Here is a 21825-nt window from a genome sequence, read left to right on the forward strand (position 1 = left end):
AATATAACCAGAAATTTACAATAACTTAAACCAGTAATTTACACAGTACATTAAAACGGTGTTTTATTTTGCACCTAAATATTTATTCACCGCAATTTCTTGATAAATGCAATTATTTTGAAACCACTGTCGAGTTGCTAAAGTGTTGCCATGACCGCTTAATATAAGCAACTTGGTGCTTGTTTATTTAAAAAGTCACTTATAAAAATAGATACTCGTGGGTTGCAGCTTTTTAAAGCTTTTTTCCAGGATAATTTGTTGTGTGATTAATCGCCTTTGGGACTTGTTTAATCAGTCTTTGTTGCTTGTTTTTCTAGTGAAATTTGGCAACACTGCGAGACGCAGCTAATCGAAAATGTTCGCTTTAACAGCGCTTACGACTGATCGATACACTCCATGGGCTCATAATGTCTGACGTGCAATTCATGTTGACAGTTCTAGCATGCTGAATTGAACACCACAAATTAACTTCAATAAGCGATAATTTTGTAGTAGGAGCGAGGTTTCTGCAGCCTTGCAGGCAATGTTGGGAAGCCAAGGGATTCAACCTGTCTCTCTGGTCTTCAGTAACTCCAAGAACTGCTTTCTTCAGCTGTCATCAAACTTAGCCACTCATCTCTGTCTTCATGAGGTTCGTGTCTAGATAGCTGCTTTATAATACATGCCAATACTAGTCCGCCACTGTACTGTATGTTTATGTTCCATCATATGTAAAGTTCTGAATGTTTTAAGAGTCATGTATCACTAATGTGATGTCAGAACCAGATCCTGGAGCTGTCATGGGGTGTTTCTGCACCCGTGTTCCTCAGCTGGACCAGGTCCAGGTCTTCAGGTCCAGAGGACAGAGTTGAGATCAGCAGACAGCTGGGAGAGAAACTTGGGCTCAAGGAGGGAGAACAGGTTTGTTACTGGTTAAAGGATTAGTTCAGTTTCAAATAAATTTTTCCAGATAATTTACTCACCCCCATGTCATCCAAGATGTTCATGTCCCTCTTTCTTCAGTCGAAAAGAAATGAAGGTTTTTGATGAAAACATTCCAGGATTATTCTCCTTATAGTGGACTTCAATGGCCTCCAAACGGTTGAAGGTCAAAATTACAGTTTCAGTGCAGCTTCAAAGGGCTTTAAACGATACCAGACGAGGAATAAGGGTCTTATCTTATCTCATATCTTATAAGGGTCTTAAAACAATCGGTAATTTTCGAAAAAAAAAATACAACTGTATATGCTTTATATAAACAAATGATCGCTTTCCAAGTGGTTCTGCCAAAACCGCACTTTCGTATTCTTCAAAAAGCTTACATATACAGTTGTATTTTTTCGAAAATGACCAATCATTTCGCTAGATAAGACCCTTATTCCTCGTCTGGTATCGTTTAAAGCTGCACTGAAACTGTAATTTTGACCTTCAACTGTTTGGAGGCCATTGAAGTCCACTATAAAGAGAATAATCCTGGAATGTTTTCATCAAAAACCTTAATTTCTTTTCGACTGAAGAAAGAAGGACATGGACATCTTGGATGACATGGGGGGGGGAGTAAATTATCTGGAAATTTTTATTTGAAAGTGAACTAATCCTTTAAGATATGTTGCATACCTCCAAGAAGTGATTTGTTGGAGCGTGGCTGTAGATATTGGTTCTCAACCAGGCCCCGGGGCCCGCAAGGGGGCCTCAAGATGATTTAAAATAAGACAATTCAAGCATTAAAATAAAAAGACTAAAAATTACGATATTTCATATTTTATTTCAGCTTTGTATGGAAAACCTGTATATATGCCTCATTTTAAAAGTGTGATTTCTAGACCAGCAGATTAACTCCATGGGCATTTTTTTTATATATTTTATAAATATACATTCTAGTTATGCCAAGCTCTAAAATATTTTAACAGGTATAAATTGTGAGTAAAAATCCTAATCCATAATCCTTATCAATTTAAATAATGAACAACTGGAAAAGTCATGAGGCCTTTGAATATTTCTGTGGACAATGAGGGGCCTTGGAGTCAAAAAGATTGAGAACCACTGATGTAGATACATGTAACATGGTTGTGATGTGTTTTAGGGGTATCTGCGGCCATGTCATCAGGTGCAGTCAGTGCAGCAGGTGTTCGTAGAGCCTCTGTCTCCGGATGACTGGGAGATCCTGGTGAGCCACAGTGGAATCAGTTACCTCTGTTTTCAGTCCCTCGCAGATGTTATAGCAATATATGTCCATTATGATGCATATAAATAGAAATTACACATCTTTCAAAGCCTACTTGAAATCTAAATGGACCATATTTTCTTTCATAATACACATTACTGGCTCGATTTTGGTATGAAACGTCAACATTTCTTGACCCGATCAATTCCATGCTGGATAAAAAAAGTCTCGTCCTATATTTGTTCTCATTGAATACCCTTTTTTACTTTACACAAATACATTAGATCAATTAAATGGGTTGTGAATGCCTTTCAGTCAAAAATTTGATTGAACTTTGTTCCAGGAGCTGCACAGCATCGCTCTGGAGCAGCGACTCCTGGATCAGATCCGAGTGGTCTTCAGTGATGGTGTGTTCCCTGTATGGGTGGACCAGCACACTGTCATCTATATCAGGATAGGTCAGGCAGCCCTATTTTAAAAGTCTGTCATATTGAAGTTGTCATTGGGAATGAACTGATTCTTTTACACTAATATTTTATTTTTAGCATCCCTGTCTCCATCTGTTCCTTACGGCCGACTGGAGCAGTTCACTGAGCTCATTGTCTCCCCAAAACTACATCCAGGAAATGAACAACTCCACCAAACTCGATCAGTGGAGCCAAGCCAACATCTGCAACATCAGAACGTTGATGTCACATCTTCCTCCAGCTCAATCGTCCATCGGGAACCCCTCGGCGATCATCCGGAGAGTCCGAATGAAGGCCATTGGGGAGGTATAGCTGATCTGAAAAGCTTGGTTAGATACCTGTTTACAAGAGGATTTGAGCCTTCAAAGGAAAATCTCGCAGTTCCTACAATTCCCACCATCCTGAAAGACTGTATCCTCAGAACATGTGGAACCCCTCCTAGCTCTGTCAGCCATTTAGGCTCATGTCATGGAGATGTTCATATACTGCCATGGAACCTGCAAGAACAAGAGAACTGGAATCCAGGGCAGTCTGCCTTAACATACGGTAGACTTTCAAAGATCCTTTCTCCTAAAGAACTCAGGGAGAAAGTCAAGCAGGCCATGGAGAAGAAGAAAATCAGAGACGGACCTCACAAAGGGAACGACGCGGAGGAATGTAAGGAGAACGCTGTTGTGGTCAGGATGCTTTGTCACAATATAAAAAGGCTGCAGGAAGACCAGAAATTCAGTAAATGTGAAGAAATTTACTCTGGGAAGGTTTGGGTAAGTTATTACGTTCAAGTTCAGTTATAATGTTTCATAGAAATATTCTTTATTTTGTATTCAACCAATACAAACACATGAAAAAAATAATAATATATGCTAATAGACAATATAGTACAGATATATTTCATTGTAGATCCCAAAGGTGCTGCAGAGGCGTTTGAGGATAGAGCCTCATTCGGCTGTGAGGATTCAGCCTTTGAAATCATTGCCAAGAGTAGCAGAAGCAGTCATGGTTCGACCAGTACAACCGTTGGTAAGTTTTTCTTTCAGACTAATGCTTTATGTTGTCAGGTTATGAAAATATTGCATCATAAAGTTATTCCCTTTTTTGTCCGCAGGCAGACAGTGAAAAAGAAGAAGATATTCAAACTGCATTCCTCAACTGGCTGCATGCTCAGAGCCATCAACCTTTGACCTGTCTGACAGGACGCTCTAATGTCATTCTCTTACCCTGTGCTGAAGGTGTGAGTAAGAACCATCAAAATGTATGTATTTGATCATAATACAATTTTTACAGGATATTCTGGAATTTTCTCTCTTCTCAGGAAAAGAAGAGTTTGTCTTGACTGTGCTAAAACCAGAGCAACAGCAAGAGGATGAGATGTTCTTTCTATCATCCAGTTTACTAAAGAAAACAGACGTGCAGGTATAAAGTCACATATCATTTTAAGAATTATTTTTTATTTTCTCAACAAACCAGCTCAATCTCTGTTTAGGTTGTCAGAGAGCCTCAAGATTCTGACCACAGTGGCTCTGATGATGATAATGAAGATCTGTATCTTGGCTTTCCTTCCCTCAGCTCTCTTGGGTATGCTTGTATTCTTTTTAAAAACAGGAAATACCAATGTGTTTTTAATATTCATAACAGAATTTACTTTCTGTTGAGTCAGTTGTTGTTTGTGATATTTGAATCTGTTTGCTCAGTGGGGTAGAGGACATCAACAGGTCTGCTTTCGAGCACATCTCTCACGCTCTAATGGGAGGTCCTCTGTCGCGTGAGCTGCTCTCCACAGGACGTGGACTGAGGGGTGGAGCTCTGCTCATCACAGGCGCAAAGGTAACCTTCACACATGTATGCTGTGGTCCTTTCAGAGTCAGATGTGGGATACTTCTACTTAATATTATGCAATATTTGTTTTTGCAGGTGTATGATTATCACCAGAGAACATTTATTAGGATCATATCGATAGGTTTGCTACCATTCAAAAGTTTGTGGTCGGTAATATTTTCTAATGTTTTTAAAATAAGTCTCTCGTGCTCACCAATGCTGCATTTATTTGGTTAAAAATACAGTAAAAACATTAATGTTGTAAAATATTATTACAATTTTAAAAAACTGTTTTCTATTTTAATATATTTTAAAGGTGCCCTAGAATCAAAAATTGAATTTACCTCGGCATAGTTGAATAACAAGAGTTCAGTACATGGAAAAGACATACGTTGAGTTACGTCAAACTCCATTGCTTCCTCCTTCTTATATAAAACGGGCGAATCTCAACATAACACCGACTGTTATGTAACAGTTGGGATCATTAATATGTATGACCCCAATATTTGCATATGCCAGCCCATGTTCAAGGCATTAGACAAGGGCAGGCAGTATTAACGTCTGGATCTGTGCACAGCTGAATCATCAGACTAGGTAAGCAAGCAAGGACAACAGCGAAAAATGGCAGATGGAGCAATAATAACTGACATGATCCATGATTACATGATATTTTTAGTGATATTTGTAAATTGTCTTTCTAAATGTTTAGTTAGCATGTTGCTAATGTACTGTTAAATGTGGTTAAAGTTACCATCATTTATTACTGTATTTGTGGAGACAAGAGCCGTCGCTATTTTCATTATTAAACACTTGCAGTCTGTATAATTCATAAACACAACTTCATTCTTTGTAAATCTCTCCAACAGTGTAGCATTAGCCCGTTAGCCACAGAGCATATAGCCTCAAACTCATTCAGAATCAAATGTAAACATCCAAATAAATACTATACTTACATGATCCGAAGCATGCATGAAGTATGCATGACGAACATCTTGTAAAGATCCATTTGAGGGTTATATTAGCTGTGTGAACTTTGTTTATGCACTGTATAAATGCACTTATAGTCGAGAGCTAGGGAGGGCAGGGAGCAAGAGATTTAAAGGGGCCGCGCAGCCTGAATCGGTGCATAGTTAATGATGCCCCAAAATAGGCAGTTAAAAAAATTAATTAAAAAAATATATGGGGTATTTTGAGCTGAAACTTCACAGACACATTCAGGGGACACCTTAGACTTATATTACATCTTTTGAAAGACGTTCTACAGCACCTTTAATATGTAATTTATTCCCGTGATGGCAAAGCTGAATTTTCAGCATCATTACTCCAGTCTTCAGTGTCACATGATCCATCAGAAATCATTCTAATATGCTGATTTGCTGTTTAAGAATCATTTCTTATTATTATCAATGTTGAAAATAGTTGCTGTTTAATATTTTTGTGGATACATGGTGAATTCTTTGATGATTAGAAAGTTCAAAAGAACATCATTTATTTCAAATAGAAATCTTTTGTAACATTATACGTAAATGTATTTACTGTCATTTTTGATCACTTTAATGCATCCTTACAGAATAAAAGTATTTATGTCTTTCGTACTGACCCCAGACTTTTGAATGGTAGTATACAGTTGCATCAAAATTCAGGGTTAAACATTTCTGCATGAGTTGTTAGTTCAACTTCGTTCTAAGTAGGAATTTTAAAATTCCACATTGTTGAGTGGAGAAATGTAGCAATCGCTCCAAAATTTTGGTCAGATTTTATAACTTTTTTGGAAATTCAGATAACAATCAAGGACATGTGTTGACTTTTATTGTGAAAATAATGAATGAATGAATGAATGAATGAATGAAAAGAGGGTGTATGTGATGAATTTCCTGCTTTTCTCTGTAGGGCAGTGGAAAATCTTCTCTATCTAGAGCGCTGTGTCGAAAAGCCAGTGAAGAGCTGGATGCCCACATTCAAGTTGTGGACTGCAAGGGACTGAAAGGTAGGCAAGAAAATTAGACTGACCTGTTTTGCTATGTTTTCCAACTTAGACTATGTTTTTGTCTTTTATCAATCATATTTCTCGATATTATGAATGAATTTGTTAGGCAAGAGAGCAGACACAATAAGACAGAGGCTGGAAGAGGTTTTCGAGCAGGCAGTTTGGAGACAACCCTCAGTGGTCCTGCTGGATGACTTGGATCACTTGACCGGTGCTGCGACCTCACCTGAGCATGAGCATGGGCCAGAGGCCGTACTGCGGCAGCACATAGCACAGAGTAAGACATCATAACAGACGTGCCTGGCTCTACATGCATCTCTGTGAGGAATCATCTGATGGGCATCTTTACTTTGCATGTTCTCCTCAGGTCTGAGGGATTTGGTGGATGAGATGGTGGTGCGCTCCAGCCTCATAGCTCTGATGGTCACAGCACAGAATGAGCATTCCCTTCATCAGACTCTGACTGCGGTGCAGGGTTCACACTTCTTCCAAAGCTTCTGCAAGATCCAAACACCAGATCAGGTGGGTTCATGAATCTAGGACTGCGCGATTAGGGTACAAAAATCTAATTGTGATTTTCCTGAGAAAAATTGCAATTGTGATTTGAAAAGTACCAGGTTTACTGTGCTAATAATAATTATTATTATTCCTAAATAAATATATTAAACAAAATAAACAAATTCCTATTGTAATATTTGACTGTAAATAAAGTACTAAATATTTAAGAAAAAATAATGATGACAATAATTTTAATAAAAATATAAACAAAATTACTACTGTAATATTTCACTGTACAATAAAGTATTTTTTAAACATTAATATTACAATACTTATAATTATCACTCTCTTACTTTCTTCATTTTTATACTAAGCTATATCTTGATTTCAGGTTTATTAAGTTAATCATGCAGCTCTACTGCAATATAACAAACTATTTGGACTTGCATTCCCAGGTGGCTACAATGGTCACTATTTAGAAGAGAAATTCACAGTATTTGCTAAAGTTTGTGATGTTCCTCTTATTGAATCCTTGCCAAAACAAGTTGCAGTGTGGACCAGACTTTATGCCTATAGTGAAAAGTCTGACTACACAAGACTAGTTTTATTCCTGTATGCTTTTTTTTTATTTGTTTTTTGAAAAAAAAAAAAAAAAAGACTGTAAAAGGATGGTTTCTCTTTATAGGCTCAAAGGGTTGAGATTCTGAGGTCTTTGACAGTCAAAAAGAACTTCCAGGACTGTCAAACTACTCTTGACCTGGACAGTGTTGCCAAAGAAACAGAGGGATTCATGGCACGAGACCTGAACCTGCTGCTCGAGAGGGCCATCCATGCCAACACTCTACACAGCAGAAACAATGGCAACTCTGAAGGCAAGTGCTTAGTTATATCTTTCTGTGATTCAGCTGTTTTTTTTTTGTTTTTTTTTATCTAAGCTTTCTGGTTCAACAGATTTGAGCTATAAGGACTTCAGACAGGCCCTTCAGGGCTTCACCCCACCCTCCCTCTGGGGGGCTCAGCTGCAGACTCCCACTGGGGCAGGCATGGAGCGTATTGGGGGACTTCATCAGGCACGTCAGCTCCTGATGGACATCATACTGCTGCCAGCTAAGGTATGACAGCTATTATGCACAAAATGTCTATTTCAGAGTAAGAAACAAAATACAAAAAAGGTGTGAACATCCAAAACCCAAATTGAAAAAGATAATAATAACTAAACAAAGAAAAACAATGTCCGCACACTGAATTTACAGCTTAAATTACTTGTTCCTGATGAAGACCTGACTGGTAAAAATGTTGCACTGTTTATAAATACATTTTGCAGGTTTAATTTCAGTGTGTAGACATTATTATTTTTTTGTTCATTTAAGTGTAAGACCAGCTTTTCCCAACTAAAAAATCCAGTTTATGTACAAGAAGATTAGGTGAATCAACTAGACTGGTCACAAATCTGTGGTAAAGGGCAGTGTCGAACTTTAACATTTTCAGTATGCTAGTAAAAAAAAAAAAAAAAAAACTTAAGTCATGGAATTGTTTTGATTCAAAACGTTTAGAGTTTTGCTCTGCTGTAGAGAATTTTTTGTGACTGCATGTGTTGCTAACAAGCCAGGATGATAATAATGATCTATCTGTTCTCAAATCTTAGGACCAGTGTCATTAAAACAAAATAAACATTAACTGAAATAAAATGAAATATGACTAGCTGCCAAGAAAACATTTATCATTTTCATTTCGTTTTACCAGAAATACTAAAATAATAATCTAAATAAACTACAACTATTAAATAAAAACTATATAGACACATTTAAAAAAAATGTGACATGAATGTTAAAAAATGACATAAACACAACAAAGTTACTAAAAGTTTTAATAAAAATTAAAGTTAAAACAAAAAAAAATATATATAAAAATGCATTCTAAAATGAGCAGAAAGTGTAATATTATATCAGTGATACTAAAATAACACTGCTCAGGCCGTTTTTAGTGTTATTCGAGACCCTAATGAGTAGAATTATTTAAACCCACTAATTCAAATTATTAATCCATCAATAAATTCATAAATACATTCAATAAACTGATTTCTATGACAGAAACCATTTACCAGTAATCATAATGACTGGGACGGACATAGAGTTCACAGTTTTAACCAAAGATTTTCTATTATATATCCCTATTCATGTGTGGTTGAAGTAATAGTCTGATGTGTCATGTTGTGTCCAGTACCCGCTGCTCTTCTCCAGTCTGCCCTTGCGTCAGTGCTCTGGTGTGCTGCTCTATGGAGCTCCTGGAACAGGCAAGACTTTACTGGCTGGAGCTGTGGCCAAAGAGAGCGGCATGAACTTCATCAACATCAAGGTAAGGAAAAGTGTACATACAGTATGTGTACTGACAAAATTTCAATGCACTGATATATTGTGATGTGCTATGTGTTTCTCCAGGGTCCCGAACTCCTAAGCAAGTATATTGGTGCCAGTGAGCAGGCAGTTAGAGATGTGTTTCAGAGGTCTGTCTGAATGCTCTACTTTATGAAATAAAGTAGCAGTTTACTAGAGTCAACCAAATGTGTTAACAAATGTGTGCTTATGTTGCTGCAGGGCTCAACAAGCTAAGCCGTGCATACTGTTCTTTGATGAGTTTGACTCTCTGGCCCCTCGAAGAGGACATGACAACACAGGGGTCACTGACCGTGTGGTTAATCAGCTACTTACTCAGCTGGATGGAGTGGAAGGACTGACAGGTACGTCAGGACTGAAGATCAAACGCTTACACTTTTACCTGGGGTCAACCTGAGTTTGATCCGTTTTTATCTGCTTCATGCTCTCAGTTTGTTGATCTGTGAGTAAATGGGTAGTTGATAAAAAAAAATGTCCATGGACTGTTTTTTTTTTTTTTCTCCATTCAAAAAAAATTTAGGTTAAGGTTTATATATACGCCACTGTTCAAAAGACTGGGGTTGGTAAGATTTTCTTTTTGAAAGAAGTCTCAAGAAGAGTCTCAATCTGCGTCTCAATCATTACACCAGTCTTCAGTGTCACATGATCCTTCAGAAATCATTCTAATATGCTGATTTGGTGCTTATGAATCATTTCTCATCATTTTCTCAATGTTGAAAACAGTGCTGCTTAATATTTTTGTGGAAAGACGTTTTTTTCAGGATTCTTTGATGAATAGAAAGCTCAAAAGAACAGCATTTATTTGAAATAGAAATCTTGATTAGACTTTATTTAAGGTGACATAGTTACATTGTACTTACTCAGTTATATTAATTAACTACATGTACTTACTATAAAGTTACATTTATGTTTTAGGTTAGTTACTTGTAATTATGCATAATTTACTGTTATTAATATAGTAAGTACATGTAGTAACATACTGTCACCTTAAAATGAATTGTTACCAAAATCTTATGTAACATTATAAATGTTTTTACTGTCACTTGATCAATTTAATGCATCCTTGCTTAATAAAAAATTATTATTATTTTTTTTTAATCATACTGATCCCAAACTTTCAACGGTAGTGTATGTATATGATAAAGTCACCAAGTTTTTCCACCATTTTAAAGGTGCCCTAGATTATGTTTTTAAAAGATGTAATATAAGTCTAAGGTGTCCCCTGAACGTGTCTGTGAAGTTTCAGATCAAAATACCCCATAGATTTATTTTTATTAATTTTTTTAACTGCCTATTTTGGGGCATCATTATAAACGTGCCGATTTTATGCTGCGGCCCCTTTAAATCCCGTGCTCTCCGCCCACAGAGCTCGCGCTTGCCTTGAACAGTGCCTTAACAAAGTTTACACAGCTAATATAACCCTCAAAATGGATCTTTACAAAGTGTTCGTCATGCATGCGTCGGATTATGTGAGTATTGTATACTGTTATATTGTTTACTTCTGATTTTGAATGAGTTTGATAGTGCTCCGTGGCTAACGGCTAATGCTACACTGTTGGAGAGATTTATAAAGAATGAAGTTGTGTTTATGAATTATACAGACTGCAAGTGTTTAAAAATGAAAATAGCGACGGCTCTCTTGTCTCCGTGAATACAGTAATAACCGATGGTAACTTTAACCACATTTAACAGTACATTAGCAACATGCTAACGAAACATTTAGAAAGACAGTTTACAAATATCAGTAAAAATATCATGTTATCATGGATCATGTCAGTTATTATTGCTCCATCTGCAATTTTTCGCTATTGTTCTTGCTTGCTTACCTAGTCTGATGATTTGGTTGTGCACATCCAGACGTTAATACTGGCTGCCCTTGTCTAATGCCTTTTATAATGTTGGAAACGTGGGCTGGCATATGCAAATATTGGGGGCGTACACCCCGATTGTTACGTAACAGTCGGTGTTATGTTGAGATTCGCCTGTTCTTCGGAGGTCTTTTAAACAAATGAGACTTATATAAGAAGGAGGAAACAATGGAGTTTGAGACTCACTGTATGTCTTTTCCATGTACTGAAATCTTGTTATTTAACTATGCCAAGATAAATTCAATTTTTCATTCGAGGGCACCTTTAAATCAACCTTTTGCTCAGTAGTCCTGTAGTGACAAAATAATTTTAAAAACATAAACGTTATTCTAATAAAAACGTTGTAATTATATTACAATTTAAAAAATAATTGTATATAAAACCACTGAACACTGTTAAAACTGCTTAAAGTGCTTTATGTTTGCATGTAATGTTCATTTGAGGACAACTGTGAGAAGTTTCAGTTTCTTGCTTTTAATTCTGCTGTGGTTATTGCTTACACTGTAGCAACATCATCAATATCAGTAGGTTAACTTAGATAAATTATCTTGCTACCATCTAATCCTAAATAAAAAAATAAAAAAAAACAGTTTGTTTTTCAATCACAAAAACACCAAGACACCTGAGACTGTAGAGCAAAGCCAATTGTGTGACTTCAGAATTGTTGTTCAAGGTTGTTGTGAAATATCTGGGGTGTTTTTTTTTTTTATATTTGAAAGATTGCATTATTGTATTTGTGAGATCTTTAAAATCACTGCATAGTTTCTTATTTCCAGGGGTGTATGTGTTGGCTGCCACCAGTCGGCCTGACCTGATTGATCCTGCTCTCTTGAGACCTGGGCGACTGGACAAGTCTCTCTACTGCCCTCCTCCTGATCGGGTCAGCATGTTGTTTTGGCGCACATCAGTTTAACATCTTTACACCTAAAAGATCTACAATATTAATTCACTGATACGTATCTGTCCTTCAGGAGGCACGGCTGGAGATCCTTAGGGCTTTGACTCATTCTGTGCCACTGGCTGCAGATGTGGACTTGGAGCAGATTGCTGTGGCAACAGAGCTGTTCACTGGAGCCGACCTGAAGGCCCTTCTCTATAACGCTCAGCTAGAAGCGATCCATAGCAGCCTGGGGCCCAACTTTCTGCATGTATGTTACACACAAACTCAAACATTGACCCATACATTTACAAACCTAATCACATGGTTAGTGGTTGACCTACATGGGTTTTTCAGTGGCTGATGTCCATATCTAAAGACCAGTGGTCAACATATACACTAATGTTCAAAAGTTTGGGGTTGGTAAGATTTTGAAATGTTTTCGAAAAAAGACTCATATGCTCAAAATACAGTAAAAACTGTAATATTGCAAAATATTATTACAAATTAGTTAAATATATTCTATTTTAAAATGTAATTTATTCCTGTGATGGCAAAGCTGAATTTTCAGCATCATTACTCCAGTCTTCAGTGTCACATGATCCTTCAGAAATCATTCTAATATGCTGATTTGGTGTTCAAGAAACTTTTCTTATTACTATCAAAGTGGAAAACAATTCAGTTTTCATTTCAGTGTTCAAAGATGAAATAAACACTGATAATCTCAAAATGCTCCGATATCATCTGAATAACTGGCCTGGTCAATATACGAGTCTATAACTACCCTAGATATAGAAACGATATAAAAAGTAGTCAGTACATCATGGCTTAATTTACAGACTCTCTCTGCTGTTTTAAAGGATTTGGGCTCAGGGTCAGACAGTGATGTCAGCCTCTCCTCCCTGATCTTCCTGAACCATAGCAGCGGGTCAGATGACTCAGCTGGGGAGGGGGACGCAGGGCTGGAGCACTCTATGGTTCTGCTGGACCCCAGTGAACTCCCACCTGAGGACCCACGTCACAACATCTGGCGCCTTTACTTCGGTAGCTCCTTTGAGTCTGAACTGGATAACCAGTCTCTGTCTGAATTGGTGAGATTCTAAATTTACAAATGTTATATTTACAAATAATTCATTATATTACATTCCAACTACTATGATTTAATACTTTTGGGCTTCTTATGAGTCACATTCTGTTTGTTCTGCTCCCAGAATTCTCAGTGCCTGTCTGGACCCAATTCTACCGCCCCCGACCTGACAGGGGCATCAATGAGGGATCCAAGCTCCTGTCATGCCCCCGTTTTTATGTCCTGTCTGCAAGAAGGCTTTCAGGAACTGACCCATGAGCAGTCTGAACGCCTCCGAGCAGAAGTCAGCACGGTTAAGAATAGTTACCGCAAAAACACGGTCAGTTACCTTCCTCGTACATTGTCCATCTATCCATTTATCAATTTATCAATTTAAATAACTAGTTTTCCTGTCTATCCATCATTATATCCATCTAGTTTACCTATTCATCCATCATCTATTTATCCATTCATTCTATCTAGTTTTCCAATTCACCCATTCATTCTTCCATCCATTCATTCATCCATCTAGTTTTTACCCTACTTCCATCCATTATTATCTAATTTACCCATCCATTCAGTTTTCCAATCCATTGCTATATCCCTCTCATTTCCCTACCCATCTATCATCCATCCACCCATCCACAAATCCATTCATGATTCTATCTATATTTTTTCTATCCGTCCATCATTCTATCTAGTTTTCCCATCCATCCACCCATCCATGATTCTATCTATAGTTTTCCCATCCATCCATGATTCTATCTGTATAGTTGTCCCATCCATCCATCCATGTTTCTATTTATATAGTTGTCCCATCCACCCATCCATGATTCTATCTTTAGTTTTCCCACCCATCCATCCACGATTCTATCTATATAGTTTTCCCATCCATCCATGATTCTATCTATATAGTTTTCCCATCCATCCATCCACCCATCCATCCACCCATCCATGATTCTATCTTTAGATTTCCCATCCATCCATGATTCTATCTATATAGTTTTCCCATCCATCCATCCATCCATCCATCCATCCATGATTCTATCTTTAGTTTTCCCATCCATCCATCTACAATTCTATCTATATAGTTTTCCCATCCATCCATCCATCCATCCATCCATCCATCCATCCATGATTCTATCTTTAGTTTTCCCATCCATCCATCTACAATTCTATCTATATAGTTTTCCCATCCATCCATGATTCTATCTATATAGTTGTCCCATCCATCCATCCATCCATGATTCTATCTATATAGTTGTCCCATCCATCCATCCATCCATGATTCTATTTATATAGTTGTCCCATCCATCCATCTACAATTCTATCTATATAGTTTTCCCATCCATTCATCCATCCATGATTCTATCTATATAGTTTTCCCATCCATCCATGATTCTATCTATATAGTTGTCCCATCCATCCATGATTCTATCTATATAGTTGTCCCATCCATCCATCCATCCATGATTCTATCTATATAGTTGTCCCATCCATCCACCCATCCATGATTCTATCTTTAGTTTTCCGATCCATCCATCTACAATTCTATCTATATAGTTTTCCCATCCATTCATCCATCCATGATTCTATCTATATAGTTTTCCCATCCATCCATGATTCTATCTATATAGTTGTCCCATCCATCCATCCATGATTCTATTTATATAGTTGTCCCATCCATCCATCCATCCATCCATGATTCTATTTATATAGTTGTCCCATCTACCATCCATGATTCTCTCTTTAGTTTTCCCATCCATCCATCCATCCATCCACGATTCTATCTATATAGTTTTCCCATCCATCCATCCATGATTCTATCTTTAGTTTTCCCATCCATCCATGATTCTATCTATATAGTTGTCCCATCCATCCATCCATGTTTCTATTTATATAGTTGTCCCATCCACCCATCCATGATTCTATCTTTAGTTTTCCCATCCATCCATCTACAATTCTATCTATATAGTTTTCCCATCCATTCATCCATCCATGATTCTATCTATATAGTTTTCCCATCCATCCATGATTCTATCTATATAGTTGTCCCATCCATCCATCCATGATTCTATTTATATAGTTGTCCCATCTACCATCCATGATTCTCTCTTTAGTTTTCCCATCCATCCATCCATCCATCCACGATTCTATCTATATAGTTTTCCCATCCATCCATCCATGATTCTATCTTTAGTTTTCCCATCCATCCATGATTCTATCTATATAGTTTTCCCATCCATCCATCCATCCATCCATCCATCCATCCATCCACGATTCTATCTATATAGTTTTCCCATCCATCCATCCATGATTCTATCTTTAGTTTTCCCATCCATCCATGATTCTATCTATATAGTTGTCCCATCCATCCATCCATGTTTCTATTTATATAGTTGTCCCATCCACCCATCCATGATTCTATCTTTAGTTTTCCCATCCATCCATCTACAATTCTATCTATATAGTTTTCCCATCCATTCATCCATCCATGATTCTATCTATATAGTTTTCCCATCCATCCATGATTCTATCTATATAGTTGTCCCATCCATCCATCCATGATTCTATTTATATAGTTGTCCCATCCATCCATCCATCCATCCATGATTCTATTTATATAGTTGTCCCATCTACCATCCATGATTCTCTCTTTAGTTTTCCCATCCATCCATCCATCCATCCATCCATCCATCCATCCATCCACGATTCTATCTATATAGTTTTCCCATCCATCCATCCATGATTCTATCTTTAGTTTTCCCATCCATCCATGATTCTATCTATATAGTTGTCCCATCCATCCATCCATGTTTCTATTTATATAGTTGTCCCATCCACCCATCCATGATTCTATCTTTAGTTTTCCCATCCATCCACGATTCTATCTATATAGTTTTCCCATCCATCCATCCATGATTCTATCTTTAGATTTCCCATCCATCCATGATTCTATCTATAGTTTTCCCATCCATCCATGATTCTATCTATATAGTTGTCCCATCCATCCATCCATGATTCTATTTATATAGTTGTCCCATCCATCCATCCATCCATCCATGATTCTATTTATATAGTTGTCCCATCTACCCATCCATGATTCTCTCTTTAGTTTTCCCATCCATCCATCCATCCATCCATCCACGATTCTATCTATATAGTTTTCCCATCCATCATCCATGATTCTATCTTTAGTTTTCCCATCCATCCATGATTCTATCTATATAGTTGTCCCATCCATCCATCCATGTTTCTATTTATATAGTTGTCCCATCCACCCATCCATGATTCTATCTTTAGTTTTTCCATTCATCCATCCACGATTCTATCTATATAGTTTTCCCATCCATCCATCCATCCATCCATCCATCCACGATTCTATCTATATAGTTTGCCCATCCATCCATCCATCCATCATCCATGATTCTATCTATATAGTTTCCCATCCATCCATCCATCCATCCATCCATCCACGATTCTATCTATATAGTTTTCCCATCCATCCATCCATGATTCTATCTATATAGTTTCCCATCCATCCATCCATCCATCCATCCATGATTCTATCTATATAGTTTTCCCATCCATCCATCCATCCATCATTCTATCTAGTTTTCTCAGGCATCCATCATTCCATCTACCTAGTTTTCCAGCCATACATGATTTTATTTATAGTTTTCTCATCCATCCATCTATCCATGATTCTAGATATATAGTTTTCCCATCCATCCATCCATCCAGAAGACTGTGTTTGAGTGTGTATCTGCTCAGTAGATGAGATCTGTGTTCTGTGTTCATAGGATGAATCATCTCTGGTGCAAGCTGGCCCCAGTAAGCCTGGCTCTCTCATATGCCAAACTCACCTGACCACTGCTTTGGCTAACACCAGAGCATCTGTCAGCAGAGAAGACTGGAGGAGATACACTGAACTGTGAGTTCACTGTTTTTACACATTTCACAAACACACTTTCACTCAAATAAACCACCTGAAATATACTGTAACCACGTTCACACCACTGCATTGCTGAATCACATATTTGTGTTGGTTTTCTCCTTCAGATATGAGTCTTTCGGAGCCTCAAACGAAGGCAAGAAAACTGCTTCTTTTAAAGCAGGTCAACGGGTGACCTTGGCGTAATGAGAGCCTTGGATAAATTAATACAGCTCAGGGCATTAGAAGGCAAATTTTTTTGCTGAGATTTTGGTGTGTGTTACTGTCGACTGGTGTCACACATTCTGGGCTTTTCTACTTTTCGCCTCAAGAGCAAATGTATACTTACAATGTTTTCATGCTAAGTAGAGGGATGTATCAAGAACTTGACTTGAATTCAGTAGCACTGAACAAATAATTTAAAGATAATTTTCAAGTGACATGTTTGCTAAATTTGCTTAGCTGCTTTCGCAATATAATCTAAAGAAAACAAATGTGTATATATGCATTAAATATTTAATTAAATAACTTTTTAATAAATGACAATTCTTCTTGTAATTATGATGCATGTTTAATTTCTCCAGTGCCTCAGATACATTGTACATGCTGAGTATGGATGGATGGATGGATGGATGGATGGATGGGAAAACTAGATAGATAGAATCGTGGATGGATGGATGGATGGGTATATCCAAAAGTAAATACCAATAGATAATATAATTAATTTGATTGCTAGTTAGTTTTTATGTGACAATGTTGTTGCTGTTTCCCTAGCATCCCTATCAAGATAATTACCATAACCAGTTGGTGGCAGTATATTCCTACTATCCGAAAGCCAATTGTTGTGTTGAAAAGTCCTACATGGATACTTTTCAATCTGTATTCAAAGATCTGTGTGTCCTTCTCTTTTTAGAAGAGAATAATCTTTTATTTAATCAACCGTAAATGCCTCCGGGTTATTCTGTGGATAACTGACATCTGCAGACCCCCAGGATCTGAGTTCTCCTAAATTGAATTTTTTCATACTCTGCTTTATTCCCCCTTAGAACTTGCCTTGGAGCTACAACTGTCTCTGTACCTTTGATTATCATTAACTTTCCCAGTACATTCTCAGTTTTGTGCTCATGTGTGAACTAGATATTCCTCTCACAAATCATTAAGCTGAATCCAGAGTTGCCGCAAGACGCACCATGGCCTTTACATACACAGCCTGATGCAGCAGTTTCTGCTGAGGTAAATATAGACAGCTTTTGTTCTGGCCCCTGCTGTTAGTATTGTATGGGCTTACGCGAAGGACCACGGGAGCGTGGAAGGCCCATTGAACCATATCTCAGCCACAACAGAATGAAAGCGAATGTGACATCATGGGACTAGAATAGAATAAGTCGTGGTACTGGCATCATGGAAAAAATAAAATGAGACAAGCAAAATTGCTCTCAGCAGGGTGCATCAGTTCAGTCTGTAGAGCCAGCCTTTATTATACACTCAAGATAGTATCACTTCAGTATCAAGTATAAATCTATATTAACAAATTGTGATTTAAATTCTCTAAGTACAACATTAATATAAAGGATAAACAGTTCAGATGCCTTGTGGGGTATCCAAAGAATTTGGAAAGCTAACTGGTCCTCCTGTTTTTCCTCAGTTTATTCTTGATCCTGCCTCAAGCTGCTTATTGAAGCAAACATCCAAAATCTGCCTTCCCAGATAGCAACTTTGAGTGGGCCCAGATCTGGCCTACATCTGCCACGAGTGGTATGATGATCTGGCCACATGTGGCATGGAATGATGGCACTCGGGTGGGCCGCTCCCGTTTGCCAGATCTGAGCCACAAGCAGGCCATAGCAATGCCACGTCAACCAAGGGCAAAGAAATAAACCAGAACTGGGCCTTATCTGAGCCGCAAATTTTTATATATATTATTTCTAGAATCATCTTAGCATTAACAAGCTGAATCACTTAAGGAAAGAAAAGAGCAGTAAAAAGAAACAGAAACACAAGAGCTACAACTGACTTCAGCCACAGCCTTAGATGAAATCAACTGAAGATAAAAGAAGACATTAAATCTTTCCAGATCTCAGCAGAGGGGGATTAAACAACTCCACAAACAGCATTATAGCTTCAAATATTACTACAGACTTTATTTCTTTCATTCATCGACAGAAGTTCTTATTGAGAATTAACAGAAGTTTAACGCTAATGTTTGTTTCATTTGAAGTCACCATACTTCATTGGCATTTCCATTAGTTGGGCCCTTAACTCATCATATGTTTGTCTTCTCTGACTGCTATGACAGTGTTTGTCAAAGACATTTGCAGTAGCAAAGAAAGCTAAAATGTGATCGAATTATGATTTTTAGTTATTGATGTTTTTATAATCATTGTGAAATAGCTGAGTCATTGATGTCATTTGAGTGTAATAATTGTGTTGTATCATTAATATATTTGAATTACAAATTTTGTTGAGATCACACCGTATTGCTGAAATCAGTTAAAAGACTGAAGATTAAAAAAAAAAAGACATGAGCAGAAAACAGTAAACTACAACGACTAACACAGATATGAGCAATCAGTGTATGAATCTCAACAATGGTGACAACAAAATATTCAGTCATTTACAATCAGATCAACTCTGGACCACACAAAAGCTAATGAAAGACAGTACAAAAACCACAGCAAAAAAATAAATAAATAAAAGCAAATAGTTAGAATTAAAGAAAATAATAGGACAATTCAGCTGGATAATTTATTCATGCTATAATGCATGCTGTGAGTTTTGCACTATTGTTCCCACCATGCATTGCGGCATGACACTTTTGATTGTCATCTTTGCTGAGATTTATGTGCTGATTCTTGATGTCTTTGTGTTTCATCTTAGAACAACTTTTTGTGAGTGTGTTTTTTTTTTAATCTTCTGATTGGTTTTGTTCCATTATAAGATTTCAGTGACGGTCAGTTTTGTTCTTTTATGAGATCTATGAGGGGAATGTTAGAATAACGCTAGGAGAACGTTAGAATAACATTATAATAACATTAGGGGAACGATAAAATAACTTTATAATAACATTAGGGAATGTTAAAATAACGTTAAAATAATGTTAGAATAATGTTAGGGGAACGTTAGAATAAAGTTAGGGGAATGTTAGAATAACAAAATAACATTAGGGGAATGTTAGAATGAAGTTAAAAGAACGTTAGAATAACGTTAGGAGAACGTAAGCATTACGTTATAGGAATGTTAAAATAACGTTAAAATGTTAGAAGAACGTTAGAATAACATTGGGGAATGTTAAAATAACGTTAAAATAATGTTAAAATAATGTTAGGGGAATGTTAGAATAACATTAGGGGAACGTTAGAATAATGTTAGAGGAACATTAGAATAATAGAATAACGTTAGGGGAATGTTAGAAAAACGTTAGGAGAACGTAAGCATTACGTTATAGGAATGTTAAATAACGTTAAAATGTTAGAAGAACGTTAGAATAACGGGAATGTTAGAATAACGTTAGGGGAATGTTAGAATAACGTTAAAATAACATTAGGGGAATGTTAGAATAACGTTAAAATAACATTATAATAACATTTGGGGAAATAATGTTAAAATAATGTTAAAATAATGTTAGAATAACTTTAGGGGAACATTAGAATAACATTAGAATAACATTAGGGGAACGTTAAAATAATGTTAGAATAACGTTAGGAGAACGTAAGCATTACGTTATAGGAATGTTAAAATAACGTTAAAATGTTAGAATAACATTAGGGGAATGTTAGAATAACGTTAGGGGAATGTTAGAATAACGTTAAAATAACATTAGGGGAATGTTAGAATAACGTTAAAATAACGTTATAATAACATTAGGGGAACGTTAAAATAATGTTATAATAACATCAGGGGAACATTAAAATAACGTTAGAATAACGTTATAATAACATTAGGGGAATGTTAAAATAACATTATAGGAATGTTAAAATAATGTTAGAAATGTTAGAAAATGTTAGAAAAACGTTGGGGAATATTAGAATAATGTTAAGGGAATGTTAAAATAGCTTTAAGGCAACGTTAAAATAATGTTAAAATAATGTTAGAATAATGTTAGAATAACATTTGTCACGAATCCTGTCAGTTCCGGACTACATTTCCCATCATCCCCCTGTCAATCACATGCACTCACTCCATCTATCACCTGTTGCCACATCCACCCTAGCACACCACACTGATCATCACACCCAGCTGCAGCTCATTATCAGGACTATAAAGGACTCACACTCACACCACCAGTTTGCGAAGTCTTGATTACCCAGTGTGTCATTTCTGAGCGTTTCCTTGTTTCCTATCTGCCTGTGTTTGATCTTGCCTGTTCCTGTTTATTGACCCGTTGCTGCCTGTCCTGACTCTTGCCTTGTATACTGTTCTGTGAATGATATCCGCCTGCCTCGATCTACTGCCTGTACCCTGACTACGTTTCTGCCTGTTCCTTACTGTTCCTGTTTGCCCCTGATCGACCCAGCCTGTACGACTATGCTCACTGTAAATAAAAGCTTGCATATGGATCTCTGCCTCAGTCCCGCTACGTTACAACATTATAGGAATGTTAAAATAATATTAGAATAACGTTAGGGGAATGTTAGAATGACATTTAAATAACATTAGGGGAATGTTAGAATAACGTTAAAATAACGTTAGGGGAATTGTTAGAATAACGCTACAATAACATTATAATAACATTAGGGGAACGTTAAAATAATGTTAGAATAACGTTATAATAACATTC

At 36.9% G+C, this 21825-nt stretch overlaps 1 protein-coding gene across 1 annotated transcript; it reads left to right on the forward strand.

The window, feature by feature from the left end:
- Nucleotides 1-80: 80 nt before the first annotated feature.
- pex1 (peroxisomal biogenesis factor 1) lies at nucleotides 81-17606 on the forward strand. Its single transcript, XM_048201409.1, has 24 exons — nucleotides 81-631; nucleotides 760-900; nucleotides 2063-2146; nucleotides 2487-2601; nucleotides 2689-3374; nucleotides 3511-3630; nucleotides 3716-3839; nucleotides 3923-4023; nucleotides 4094-4185; nucleotides 4302-4434; nucleotides 6316-6412; nucleotides 6519-6689; nucleotides 6780-6934; nucleotides 7596-7782; nucleotides 7862-8022; nucleotides 9131-9265; nucleotides 9349-9413; nucleotides 9505-9647; nucleotides 11948-12051; nucleotides 12143-12319; nucleotides 12909-13139; nucleotides 13260-13454; nucleotides 16918-17048; nucleotides 17177-17606. Exons 1-24 carry the CDS (start codon nucleotides 524-526, stop codon nucleotides 17253-17255), a joined length of 3735 nt encoding a protein of 1244 aa, XP_048057366.1. The 5' UTR covers nucleotides 81-523; the 3' UTR covers nucleotides 17256-17606.
- Nucleotides 17607-21825: the final 4219 nt, after the last annotated feature.

This window comes from Megalobrama amblycephala, linkage group LG9 (assembly GCF_018812025.1).
Source record: "Megalobrama amblycephala isolate DHTTF-2021 linkage group LG9, ASM1881202v1, whole genome shotgun sequence".
NCBI lineage: Eukaryota > Metazoa > Chordata > Actinopteri > Cypriniformes > Xenocyprididae > Megalobrama > Megalobrama amblycephala.